General features: G+C 34.0%; 1 protein-coding gene across 1 annotated transcript in view; it reads right to left on the bottom strand.

Annotated features, from left to right (window-relative positions):
* Positions 1–2,685: 2,685 nt before the first annotated feature.
* Positions 2,686–14,710, bottom strand: part of LOC126748989 (zinc finger protein 521) — an 80,638-nt gene continuing 68,613 nt past the window's right edge. Inside the window, exon 2 of the mRNA XM_050458562.1 lies at positions 2,686–6,492. Within this exon, the coding sequence (XP_050314519.1) occupies positions 3,200–6,492 (3,293 nt within the window). The 3' untranslated portion in view covers positions 2,686–3,199. The remainder of the gene's footprint in view (positions 6,493–14,710) is intronic.

Here is a 14,710-nt window from a genome sequence, read left to right as displayed (position 1 = left end):
AACAAATAAGAGTGCTGAATAATCATCATACAATTCCTTAAAGATCACCACGGAAAGATCCGATTAAACCACGTGACTACTACCAACCAGTAAGAAGCTGAATGGTCAGTTATCTCGCCCATCCATTTAAGTTTGGTTTATTTCAAATTCTCTTTTATTAGCTATTGATACTTTTATTTTTTTGTTGTTTTTCTTCGAACCAATAATTGTTTTACACTTTTAAATAGTTTTTTGGATGATTGCATTCAAATGGATGCATGCCAGGATATTCAACAAGGGCCCTGGAAATCAAAGTTAAAAGGAATATCTTTAGGACATGTTGAGAACATTTTGTGAACCTACTCATGTGATGGAATACTTTTAAACTAAAGATGAAAAAAAGTTACTAATAGGACAACTTATACAAGGATTGTGTAGTGTTTCTAAAATATCGACAACAATTTTAAAGATTTCTTGAAAATTTTACGCCAAGATTTTTATAAAGTGTTATGTGGGTTATATTCATACTTATATTGTGGGTTGCCTAATCAGTGTGATTGAACAATGCTGTTACATTTGCGCATGATTCAAATTTCATTATTTTCTATATTTCATGATTTACTATAATTGAAAAAAAAAAGTTCGAAGTTGTAGGCGATTATTTCTAAAGTATTTTTTTGAGTATAAACTGAATTCGGTCAGAATTGTTCGATGACGATACGATTTCGGGATATTTAACGTTAAAAACTCAAAAATTGAGTTTAACTATTTCTCAGTTGGTGAGGTTATGTCGATGATAAGTTTGAACATTCATTTGAACAACATTTGAATTTACACTCAGACGATAGGGGATTAAAAATGAATGAATCCGGCATCTTAAAAATGAAGATCAAAGTAAATGCAAATTTTCACGAAAAATTATCCAACACAAAAAGAACTTGAATTTTGATAATGGTCGTAAATTTGCAAGAAAAATCGATGATGACCATTTTAAAGGGAAAACAAGGTTGAATAATTTTGTTAAGTTATGGGTTAAATAACTTAAATAGTGGCTAAAAACGCAATTTTTGAAGTAGATAACATCAATTATCTAAAAAACTAATATTATGGACCATTTCTGAGTTCTCGGTTTAGATTCTACGTATAAAATAATTAGAGAAATGACATCTCGCTTTCCACAAACTAAACTTCGTTATTACTGCGGTAACAAAATTTGGTAAATAATACTTCTTACTCTAACGTAGCTTTTTTACATGTGTTCAAAGCAAAACCGCCGTTGCTCTTAAAAGAGATGTAAGTCTGCACATACATTTTAAATTAACTTCCCCGAATATCAAAACTCTCATTGTCATTAAGGAAATCGTATGGCTTATCATTCTTTTTTGCGTTTTACAGAAAAGCGTCAATGGAGAATGCATAATCTATGTACTTTTTGATATGTTAATAGTGACATTTATGTGTGGAAGGTATCAATTTTGTAATACTTCTTTCAGTTAATTATTTTTAAGGGGACTCAGGAATACTGGAAACAGGAGAACTAATTAAAGTCATTCATGTTGTTTCTAGATTTCTTGAGCGCATGTCATCATATAGTAATGTATTTTTATCATTAAATACTATTGGCCTAAATATTAATCTGATCGTTAGCTACGTCAGTCATTAGAATAAAAGTGTCCACTATTTAACTGACATTTGAGCAAGCTACAACTATAAACTTACATATACATAAGATATATGTATTTTTGAACTAATATATTAATCTTTTATCGAGATATAAAATAGGAACTTCATTAAACATCACCTAAAGCTTTCTATCGTACAAAACTGTTTTATCTCGATACACCTCGGTGAAAATTAACAGATCATACATATATAAAATTTCACTCAGTCTTTCTGTATTTGCATAAAAATAAGTACTTATAGGTTCCCCTTGTAAGAGGCATGACTTTGAAAATATAGGAATACGTTTAATGTAATATATTATATTATTATTATATTAGTATTTTAAATTACGTAAAAAATAATAAAAATCACAGGTGTTGTGGAATCGTCATCCATTAAGGTATGATATTAAAATTTCTCATCAAGTAAGATCTTTTACTAAAATAAAAAGGAAACCCTATCTATACAGGATGTCCAGGTAGTGTAATAACATTCCTTACCGTTATTCGTGACTTGCTCCTATTGATCTAATATTTTAAATTGTATTTTACTTAATGGATTTCTTGCGAGCTATAATGTATCGTCACAAGTAAATCCTTAGAAACAAAAGCATAAACCAACATGTGCAATATTCTCTTCGATGAACTCAGCGAGATAAAGATAAACAGAAGGCCCAAGAGAAAACAAAAAAGAGATGGGCTCTCCGGAGGCCTGGTAGTGTTCTTTGTGAGAAATTAGGCTAGTACCAATGATTTTTCTCATTAACTATCCTAGGTTTTCTACAGGTGATATTCAAAACTAAGCTTAATTGTAACTGGAACACCCTATACAAGTTTGACAAACTTACAAGTTAATGCGCGCCTATTTTACTGCAAAAAGAAATTGACCCATTGTGTATAATGTGCATTGAAAATATTGAGAGGCATATTAGGCATAGAGGTATTTCTAACATATATTCAATAAATTATCACAGATAGTAAAAATGTTATTACACCACAGAAAATGGCAATATGTTCTAGAAAAAATTAAGAAAGATCTATTACTTTAACTGAAATCGTTTTTAAAAACTGTCAGTATAATCACCGGTCATCCTGTAAGATAATTTGGTTTGATAATAAGCCATATTCCAGTTGTCAGCTCTAATGAGTTGTTGTAAATATCTGATTTGAAAGTTAATTTGTTTGTGCTTATATGAATACGCAACTAAAAGACGCGCCTATTTTAATACATATTTGGGTGCTTTAATAATACTAGGTTTGAATCATAAATATTTAAAAAAGCTAAAAAAATATGGTTTTCTTTGTTTTTTTGGTTTAACCTAACTGACCTCTGGATTATTCTTGCCATTTTAAATATAATTTAGGTCCTAAAACTAAATATTTATTTAGACAGTGTTTGTTCAGGTACTTTATAGTATGATTATTTTAAATGGTAGGTACTTTAGACTATTAGATTATAAAAATTCAATTTATTTACTGGGCTATTAAATAAAGTAGTAAATAAATCTTAAGAAAAAATCTTATTTGATTAGAAAAACAACAAAAAGAATGGATTTTGTTTAGGCAGGGGTTAATGTAAAAGTAACTGTTAAAGGAGCAGGTTGTTTTTGAAGTACAGGTAAAAAAACAACAGATGGCACTATTGTACGATCTGAAGCAGAATCTTCTAATAAAAAAGGTTGCATAACATACCCCGGAGAATCAGAAGTACTTTCGTCTTGTGGTAAATCGTTGACTTTGTGAGGTAGCGCGTACAGTGCCGGCAGCTGGACCTTTTTCGCTAAATCCTTAAGAGACTGGCTGATTTCCATTGGTAGATTGGCGACACTGATCCTGGGGGGTGACTTGCTAGATGATTCTTCGAATGCTTTATTGTGTTCATTACTCATTTCTATTTTAACATCCTGAGAAGAGTTAGCCTCTTCTTCTAAACTCTCTTGAGGTTGCGTTTTTTTATTTATATCTGTCTGCTCTTCAAAGACGGGAGGTGAAGGAAAAAATGGATGATGACTATAAATGTGACGTTGAAACAATTCTCTTTCTAAGAACGACTGTGGACAAACTGGACACTTAAGAGGAACATTTTCATTGATGGTATGTATCCTTTCGTGAATAAATAATAAAGGTAGTAGCGGTGAAGTAAATGGACAATAGGAACACTGATAAGATTTAACAGCTGCATCTTCAGGACCAAACACTGAGGATAACACATTGTTAATGGCAAAATTTCTGGACGATGAATCTTGATTTCCATTTGGTATTTTTAAACCTGGACTAGCCCTTTCTGTTTTTATTGGTTTAGACTTTGAATGTTGCTGAAGAGTCTGTTGGAGTTGCTGATCTAACTCGGCCCACTTTTCTACTCCAGCTTGACCATGATCGCTTACTAAATGGGCTTTTAACCATTTCGTGCTTCTAAACCTTCGGCTGCAAATTGGACATACTTCAGTGAAATGTGTAAAATACCTATGGCTTAAATCAGCCAAGTCGCTCGGCTTTAAGGCAGATTCAGATTCGGGAGTCAATACTGAAGGCTGTGAACTTGGTTCGCTTTCAGATTTTCTGCTTGATTGCAGAAGACTAGCACCATACTCTACAATTCCATGCGTATTATGTTTATGCACTCTTAAAAAATATTTACTGCATAATTCCTTGTTGCAAATGTCACAAACCACTCCACCTATTTGAGCTCCATTTTCAATCTCAATTCCGTGCATCCTCTGCATATGTGTTTTCATAAAATATTTATTACAAAGTTCTTTGTTGCATATTTCACAATAGCTACTTGTTGGAGTGACATTAACTGATAGTCGTCTTTCTGGTGCGTTACCTCCTGACATAAAAATTCTATTTGACGACATTTTATCTGATGTCGTATTTTCGTTACTATATTCGTCCTTACTACTTTCTATAGCACTACTATGAATATTGGAATGTGTTTCAATGATGTGTTTTTTCATATCTTCTGCATTTGGTAAGTCCTTACCACATATATCGCATAATGTGTTATTATTGCTATTTTCTGACTCGCCATTTTTTTCTATATCACTGTTCTCCTCCATTAGCATGCCGTGATCTGTTACCATATGTGCATGTAAGTAGAAGCGATTTTCAAATTCCCTATTACAATAATTACAAATATTCGAAGATTTTGTCATGTCAAGATCATTTAGTTGAAGAATCATGGTCTGAAGCTTCTGCAGATCTTCACTTATGTTTTCCGTACTATTTGATTTTTCGTTATTCGATATTTTCGAGATCTGGTGACCTTGTTTCGAGTCTTCGCCTGCTGGTTCAAAATTAATTTCGGAATTATCATCATCTTTAGTAATTTTACCATGAACAGTATAATTATGAAGTTGAGCCAAATTTGTATTCTGAAACTTAATCCCACATAACTCGCAGCTGATATCATTAGGTGATGTAGTTTTACGATCAAATACAGTCGAAGAACTTTCAGTAACAATAAGATTTAAAGGACTAGTTTGTACTGTTGAAGGCCACGGACTATTAATCGATCCATCTATTTTAGGGTCTCTATCATCAGGAATATAAATACCATGACGTTTCATTTTATGCGTACGTAAAAAATACTTATTACAATATTCTTTATTACAAATTTCACAGAAAGCTTTAGGATTCATTACACCTATTCTTCTTAATCGATTAGAAAGATCAAGTTCCCGACTAGACTGACTTGGAGACATTTTTATAGACTCGTCAAAAGTTGCATTTCTGTCAGATTCATTTTTAGCTGAGGTAGATTCGGTTGGTAAGTTTGTAGAAGTAGAACATTCATCAACTTGGTCTTCTGATATATATTTATCACTTTCATTAGAAGATGGACCATTACAGGTACGTAGCGATACCGAGCACTGAATATTATTTAGCTCGTTATTTTGTAAAACAGGTCGAGTAACTTTAGATAGTTTGTTCGAAAATGAACTTGAAAATGGAATGTTATATGGATTAATTACATTTGTTGGTGTTTTGGTATCATTTCTTATTAAATTATCGACGCTTGGCACTGAAGTTGGTAACTTTAAATTTAAGCTTGTACCATAGGATGAGACATTAGTTCCACTCGGCAACTGCGGTTCACTAGACGTCGTATCCGTGTAGATGCCATGTTTGTTGGCCTTGTGAGTTTTTAAAAAGTATTTATTACAGAACTCTTTATTACACATCTCACAATAAGCATCCGGATTAAATATTCTAGCTGGTTTCATTTGAATATTATCAGGTTGATTAAACTGAGACATAGCCATAAATACTGGATTTGATGAATTGTATACATTCGGTATGTTAGTATTTGCCCAGTCTTTATTCGGCAATTCAGTACCCCATTGCATCTCCGGTCGGCCAATTGTGAGACAAAGTGGAGCATCCACAAATACCGCAGATGGTGGATTAGCTGCAGTTTCATCATCGGGATCCTTTTTTATTTCGAGCTGCTGATGTTCGCAGGCAACGTGACTTTGTAACTGGCTGTCAGATCCCAGCTTAAGTTGGCACACATTACATTTATGTTTTTCATCATCGTAACATTCTGTTACTTTTACGTTTGTACTCGCTAGTGCGGAACTGACTCCGTCATCTTTAATTTCTGGTTCTGAATTATAAATCCTAATGGGAGTGGATTGTTTTCTACGCTTTTTACAGGAGTCTGATGGAGTTTGTGGCAAGCAAAGGGATCGTTTTGAGTTTCTGGATGATTCAAACTCAGGTTCGCTACTTGATAGTTCTTCCAGTACCGAAGGGTAACCGCCATGTAATGGACCAGTGCTTGTAGGTATTGTGACGGATGTCATAGTATGTCTTTGTAGGCGACATGCAATATCCGTATGGGTCCCTGAAAATAAAAAATAAGATGTAAAAAATAAATTAATATACTTTATATGTTTGTTTAATTATATAAAAATTAATAAAATTACATTAATAGATAATGTTGACAGCTGTCATAAGATCTCTGGTAGGATTTGGGATGATTTGGGACATGTGCTGGGAAAAGCAGCTGCCGAACGCATAATTGTTAAATATCGTTTTTATTGAATTTTTATTAAAACACAGCAATTTTAACATGCAAAGCTAAAAAGAAAACCAAATTAATAGCCAATCTACAATACTTAAACTTGTTACTTAAAAATTACTTTGCGGAATGCAAAATTCTATAAAAAGTCTGTAAAAAATATACAATTGATAATGTGAGTTATATATTTTTAAATAAATTAAATCAATCAAAACTAAGTAACGAATACAATAGCAAAGAGCATATGCACATAAATAAATTGAAACATAAGTGTCTATGACAACGTAGGCGGAATAATCATAATTATTATACCTAATATGATATGAAATCGTGTGTTAAGATATGGGATGCCCTGGTACCTAATTGTAGTGTGGATGCGACAGAGAATAGAAATATATATCGGGTCTAAGCTTGTGTATCTGAGTAATTTGTGGTTAAATATGAACTGCATACAATAACAAGTACAATCATTATCCTGCGAAAGTTTATCTAATTAATGTTTCCTCATAAATTATAGAAGTGATATTATAATTCAATGATGAAGAATACAAAAATATTAAATGGAACGTGTTGGTTAAGTTAGCTTGATTGGTTATAGAGTAGAACTCGCGTTGGCATGATCAAAGGCATGGCCTGAGTTCACGTCTTGTTCCCATCTGATGCCGTCCGATATGGATAAGTGCGCAGTCTGTCAATTTTATTTATTTATTTAGTTATTAATGGAGTGAATGCCCAATTGGAAAGTTCAAATAAAATATAACAGTTTTAACCTCTGCTATTAAAAAAATTTGTTCGATCAGTTATGGTAACATAATTCTGATATAATAGCCTACATAATTTATTTTGGTCACCTATCAAAGGACTGACTGCCAATGTGAATAGCAGGTGGCAACGTAGTTGTGACAGGTATGAAGCAGTAGTTTTGAGAGGCGTCTAACATTAGTTATATGTCTGGTGGCGAATAGAGCAGTCCGCCTCCAAATGTTTCTATTGTATTATGGTATATTGTATTTAAAATTTTATTTAAACCAAACTGGAAACTTTCTCGCTAAACACTTCAAGGGAATAAAAATATCAATTATAAGATATACTTATGTAAAATAGGATCTGATTTGTTTGTCTTTGGCTCATATCTTATTGATCCTTGACTATACTCACTGTTCAAGACATATCATTACGAAAGAGAATTCATTTTTGAGTTTATATGAAAGTAGTATATTTTTTGAGAAGTGTGGAATAAACAAATTCTACTCGAGTAGTGAGGTTTGTCTTTATTGCTTTAAGAATGCAGAATTTTGAAATTCATACATGTTATAACCTATAATTTTTGTATGACTAATATTATAGTTTTTTAAAACAATATTTGCTTAAATACTTTACATTTTCGGCTTCAGATACCTTAATTTGTATTTTAAAGCATGACCATTCGACAGCGTCACGGTATAAAAGTGAAAACCGACATAATATTTATTTGAACAGTTTACCTTCTCAGATGTAATGACATTTAGACGGCGCCGCTGCAACGGTGAGAATGCATGCAGGCACTAATTACGGAATTAAGCTATTACTTTATCAAAAACTACATCAGAATGCATATATTTTGTAATGGTCGTATAAAACAATAATTCGAAAGCTGGAAAGAAAATTCACTTTCAAATTAATTTTGTAAATCTTTTTTTTGAGCGTTGACACGTTGAGCCCCGCGTGCCCACCGGTGGGCATTTGGATTTTACTTCCAGGGACCAAATTTTCATTCTGGATATTTTTTGTTAATAGTTATTTTTTGCAGTTTATGTTGTTTGTGGATCAATACTCTGTCGACTTTTGGCTGTTTTTGTAATTTTTTTGCGGTGAGCCACGGGTGGGCACGTGGTCCCAGAATGCTATTTTACATTTTGGGACCGAATGCCCACCCGTGAACACTAGCTTTAATGTGTTTTTTTGTTTCAGAGTTAAGCAAATATGGCTAAGAAATATCTATCGGATCAGGAGTTGGCAAAGGAGCTGGAGAATCTGTCCGACGAGGAGTCAAGAGATATAATAAAAGACGAAATTACCGGATTTTCAGATGATTCGCTCGTAGATAAAGATTTTATTCCTGTTGAAAGTGATCTATCATCCGATAACGATTCATCCGGTAATAATTCAGATAATTCTGCCATATTATTATCCGAAGACGAAGATCTAGACGATAACGTACCTCTAGCGACTTTAACTACTAAGCAAAAATGGGATCACGTTCAAGGAGACCGACTGTCTTTCAGTGAAAGCCCTCAGAATGTTGGTGTTGTTCCAGCTGTTAGTGCAGACTTTGCAGGGAAAGAACTAACTGAATTCTTTAACTATTTTATAGACGATGAGATGATTAATCGATTTGTGACTGAAACCAATAGGTTTGCTTCACAGCGAATTGCTGCGGCAATAACAGATCCAAACCGGAAGGCCAAGGTGCCAAAATGGGTGGATACCAATCCCGTGGAAATGCGAAAATTTTTTGGCATTATATTATGGATGGGCCTTCTTCCAATGCCTCAGTTACGGGATTATTGGTCAACCAAATCGTTGTACCAAAATCGCATACCCACAATTATGAGTAGAAACAGATTTGAAGGTATTTTGGGCATGTTCCATGTAAGTGATAATGAGAAGGACAGACTCTCTGATGACCGACTTTACAAAATATCCGAATTTCTTGACATGCTGCAAAAGAAATTTAAGTCCTCCTACATGCCCGAAAAAGACATTTGTATCGACGAAAGTAACGTCCCGTTTCGAGGACGCATTTATTTCAGACAATATATACCCAATAAGCGACACCGCTACAGTATAAACCTTTTCAAGTTGTGTGTATCTGTAGGATACACCTGGGATTTCAAAGTATATGCCGGCAGAGAAAAATCAAGTGAATTTGCAGTTTCTGAAAAGGTAGTCATGGAATTGATGGAAGGTCTTTTGGACAGTGGCCGCACACTTTACACTCTAACTGGTACACGAGCGTATCATTAGCCAAAAGACTGATTGACATTTAGTTGGTACAATTAGAGCAAACCGCAAATGTAATCCTCAAGAAGTAATAAAGGAAAAGTTGAATCGAGGTGGAATTGTAGCTCGGCAAAATAATGACAAAACTGTAGTCCTGAAGTGGAAGGATAAGAGAGACGTCATCATGTTAAGCACCAAATACGATGATTCTACCGTTACTTTAGCAAAGATAGGAAAGGAAGTTATTAAACCGAAAGTAATTGTTGACTATAATCAGGGTAAGGCCTTTATCGACTTGTCGGATCAAATGTCAGCATACGCGCCTTTTCTAAGGCGAACTTCAAAATGGTACAAACGCCTAGTGTTTCATCTCATTACTGCTACAACAATAGTAAACGCGTTACATCTTTACAATAAAATAAACAAGAAAAAATCAGCATCACCACTTTCAAAGAAGAGGTAGTTTCAGGTCTCATTTTAAACGACGAAAAACTTAATACTGTTGACGAAGACTGACGGAAGTGGAAGGCCAAAAACGAGTTACTCGAAAGAGATGCACTGAATGCTACAGCACCATGTCAATGGCTCACAATGCTGCGTACGCCCGAAAAAATGTGAAAAAGGTCAATACAATTTGCGTACTGTGTAATATTCCCCTTTGTATTACTTGCTTCCAAAAACATTTGGCTTAAAACTTTAGTGTCAGCAGTTTCTTTGTGGTAGTGTGTATTTCGTCAAACGTTAGATCGTTTTAGTAAGTTTGATTATATTTAGGTTAGTCATTTTAATGGTATTTTAAGTTTTGGTTACATAAGAAAACAACTGTTTTTTTATGACAATTTATTTTTAAGTTTTAAGAGTATTTTTTCTGTTTTAAGGTAATATAACATGGTATATTAACTCAAATGTTGTTTTTTTACTAATATCTAATCTAATGTTTTAAACTATCCAAACTGCCCAACCCAATATATTTTTTGGCTCATCCTGGGACCAGACCGTCGTTTGGTATAGGCAGAATCAATGTAATCCATGCTCACGGGTGAGCACGCGGTCCCTGAATAAGCGATGCGTTGTGCCCACCGGTGGGCACGCGGAGCTCAATGTTTTAAGAAGTAAAAGAATCTAATTCTTAAAATGTCTATTATATTATTAGTCAAAATGTTGTAACATTATTTTCATATTCCAAAAATGTTTCATTGGTACAGCTGCAAATTTAGAAGTTCAAAAGATATCATTTAAATCCTGAAGAGCTGGTGTAAAACAGAAACAGGGATAAGCTATTCCGCCAACTTTTTTCCAAAATATCTTATAACTTAAATAACCTTTAATAGAACTTAAATATTTTAGACGTAGAAGTATAAAAGTATCGTTGTTTGTAACAAAGACTTTCGTAAAATGGGATGTAAAGTTTCTGTTTGAGTTTTAAAGATTAGCCCTATAAACATATTGTTAAGTTAATTTTCAATAATTTTCTTATTGTCCACATCAACGTTCTTTCTTCCCTTTTCAATAAATCCAAAATTATTGATTATTTTGCATAGATATGATACTGCTTTAAAATATTTGAAATGGAACTATTAGGAAGTAATGAACACATATTTAAATAAACGATGTTTTTAAAACTTTGTTAAAGTTATTATCTAAAAAAAAATCCGCAAATCTGCTGAAAAATTCAACAATTCAATGTCAAGCAGGGTTGATCAATCCCATATTATTCCATGCTCTCGACAAGCAATAGACCTTTCAGACGAAAACATAAAGGAAACGTCTAGTTAATGGCAAAATCATTAAATATTTGTACTCGTGAACTATCGCAAAGAAGTATGATTCATACATCGTATCGAGGGTTGCTTTATTTTTGGAATACATTCGCCATAGATATTGACGAAATAGGGGAAGTGACCAAAGCAAATAGTGCCCACGTTTGGACATTAAACAGTTTTTGCATTTTTGGGTATCTAATCTAAGTAAGTAACTTTTGTTTGAGGTAATTTAATACGACACGACCATTGTAATCGTACACCCGTCATGATGGTCTGATGAAAAGATGGACACAGATATATAGCAAACATTTTTCGCAGTAACTTAATCCTAGTTATTTAATATCTTTTTTATAGGTACACAAAAATATTTATGGATGATACTATCACTGCTATTATGAAAATAGTCTAGAAATTCTATTTAATTTAACGATATATGGTATTTTTTTATCTAGATTATATTAACTGTATTATGTATCGTTCACCTGATCAGCGATGACTTAGTTATGGTTTTAATTTTCGACGTTTTTCCTGAAGTACTTAAAAAGCATATAATTACTTCTTTTACAAGTAGATCAATAGTAACTAATTATATTCCCTACAGACAAACAGGCAAAGTTTAGAATTGGAGTCTGAGCTAATAGATTGTACAAAGAAAGGACAGCTGAAAGGAATTGAAAAAAAAATTAAAAGTGTTACAAATACAGAACACACCACGCAGAAAAAAAGCAAAAACGGCTTAATGAAGGAACTACTGTGAGAAACAGGAAAATGCTCCTCAATATACCAATAATAATAAGTGCTCTACAACTAGCCTTGAAGTAAACCAAAATCTAACTGAAACCAATTAAGCTTATAGATGTCGCTAAGCAGACCACGCAAAGGCCAAATTCTTCAGAATAATTAGTTTTATATTCTTAATTTATTCTAAAGACCCGAAAAACATGGAACATTATAGCTATATTAGAGATGAAGCCTAAAGAATAGCCTCTCTATCCTTGTGTGCATACGACCAATCTGCATTAATAGTTAAAAAGTCAACAGAAATAACACCTCTAGAGTCTTTTAAGAAGGAAAACAGAATGATACTGGTCACCTCCTTAAATATAAAGGTCGTTGATAACGTTGATTAACATTATTTAGTCAATTATAAAGCCTACAACATTTTTGAATCGGCCTAGGTATTTGACTGGGTGCGCAAAAGCAGATTCGTAAGCATTTAAAACCTTAGAAGCTTGGATGTAATACCAGGATGTACAACTGTATTGCTTGAGAAATTGAAATAGTTGTTTTCAGTTATCAGTTTTTCCAAATCAATACCTAATAGGGTAAAAGGATGGGAGATGGACCAGGAGGGTAGACGGTCCACTCAAAATATCCGGCAAGGTTTGGCAACAAGGCAAGACTAACCTGTCCCGTTCTGTTTCTTAGCGTCAGTTGCCTTTGAGACGGCGATTGGAACGCATAGTAACGCACCTTCGCGAATGTTATTTACGATAGTTGAAATCACCACGTGCAAAAATTTTATATCAGTTTTGAGAATCTATTTTTTTTTTTAATCAGGTAAGTTTAACCGATTTTTGTTGGATTAGTGTTTAGATACCATATACAAGGTGTACTAGAGAGCACCAATCGTAGCTCTAAACGGCATATTTTAGAAGCTAGGCACTGGTCCATATATCCTCCTATTTGAGGATAGATCCACTTAAGTGGAGGAGAGTTGGACCAGCCTATTTTGTTTTAGGATTATGCCCAATAAATATATCCGAAAACAAAACGCACCTAAAAGAGGTTCTTGAACGGCTAGAGCATTAGGTGATGCAGTTGATGCTGTGAAGAATGGCGGTATGAGCATTAACGAAGCTGCGAAAGCATTTGGGATCCCAAAAACAACTTTTAAGCGTAGATGAAAAGCAAATAACATCGATAGCTGTAATCGTCTGGGGCCAGATTGTTTTTTTGGCTCGAAAGTCGAAACAAAAATAGTCAGTCACATAAAAAAAACTGCAAAAGGCAGGCTTTGCACCCACCAGAACAGAAGTAAGAATCATGGCGTTTAATTTAGTTGAACGATTGGGGATTCCAAATAAATTTAATAAAAAAGAAGGTATATTTAAAAAAAAATAAAAATCACATTGCTAATTTATTTATTTTTGTCTTTTTTAGGTAAAGCTGGCCAAAAATGGTTAGAACTGTTTTTAAAGCGAAGACCTGAAATTTCAATCAGAAAATTCGAGAACACCTTAATTGCGCGAGCTTTGGGAATGTCAAGAGGAACCGTTAATAATTACTTTTCGGATCTACAGAGAATTATGACTGAACACAATTTTTATGATAAACCCAAGCATATATTCAATACAGACGAAACAGGATTACAGCTGAACACTAGGGCTGGTCAGATACTAGCCGAAAAAGGATCAAAATGTGTTCCAAGCGTAAGTCCCTGGGGAAAAGGGTGAGACAATTAGTGTTATAGCATGTTCTAGCGCAGAAGGCACTTTTATCCCCACATATTGTATTTTCAAAGGAAAAAATAGAAAAGAAGACTGGCATGAAGGTATGCCACCGGGTTCTAAAATTAGAATGTCAAAAAAATCTGCTTACGTTAATAGCGAGATTTTTTTATAATAGTTACGAACACATTTTCTACCAAGAAAGCCCTCGGATAAAACTTCACTAATACTAGATGGCCACACGTCCCATACGACCAACCTGGACCTACTAGAATTTGCTGAGAAAAAAGATATAATTTTGTTTTGTTTAACATCGCATACCACTCACTACCTGCAGCCTCTTGATCGCGCCTTCTTTAAATCTCTTAAAAGCAACTTCTACGCTGAATGCCGTTTTATGGTTCAAAATAACCCAAACAGGGTCCTTAATCGTCTTCAATTTGGTAAGCTGTTAGGTCGAGCATGGGGAAACTCAGCAACTGTTCAAAATGCGGCCTCTGCATTTAAATCCATTGAAATTTATCCATTTAATCCGTTAATTATCCCGGAATATGCTTTTTTAACACAGACACCCTTGAAAGTCACCCTTGATGGGTCCAGACGGAAACTTATCAGTTAGAGCTGAGTCTCCTCAACCAGGCCCCTCCGGAATTCAAGATCTAAAAGCCTTACCCATCAACTCTAACAAGTCATCAGTACCTGATGAAGATATAACTCCCGGAAAGGCTCTTGATAAAGTAACGCCTGTACCTGTTTTATCTGCAGCAGTGAAAAGAGTTCGTAAAAAAATATCCGGAGAGATAACAGCTAAGGAATCTATAAAAAATAAGAAAGATGCACAACTCA

This window comes from Anthonomus grandis, chromosome 22, assembly GCF_022605725.1.
Source record: "Anthonomus grandis grandis chromosome 22, icAntGran1.3, whole genome shotgun sequence".
NCBI lineage: Eukaryota > Metazoa > Arthropoda > Insecta > Coleoptera > Curculionidae > Anthonomus > Anthonomus grandis.
Note: the sequence above shows the minus strand (reverse complement) of the source record. Positions and strands in the feature narration are given on the sequence as shown.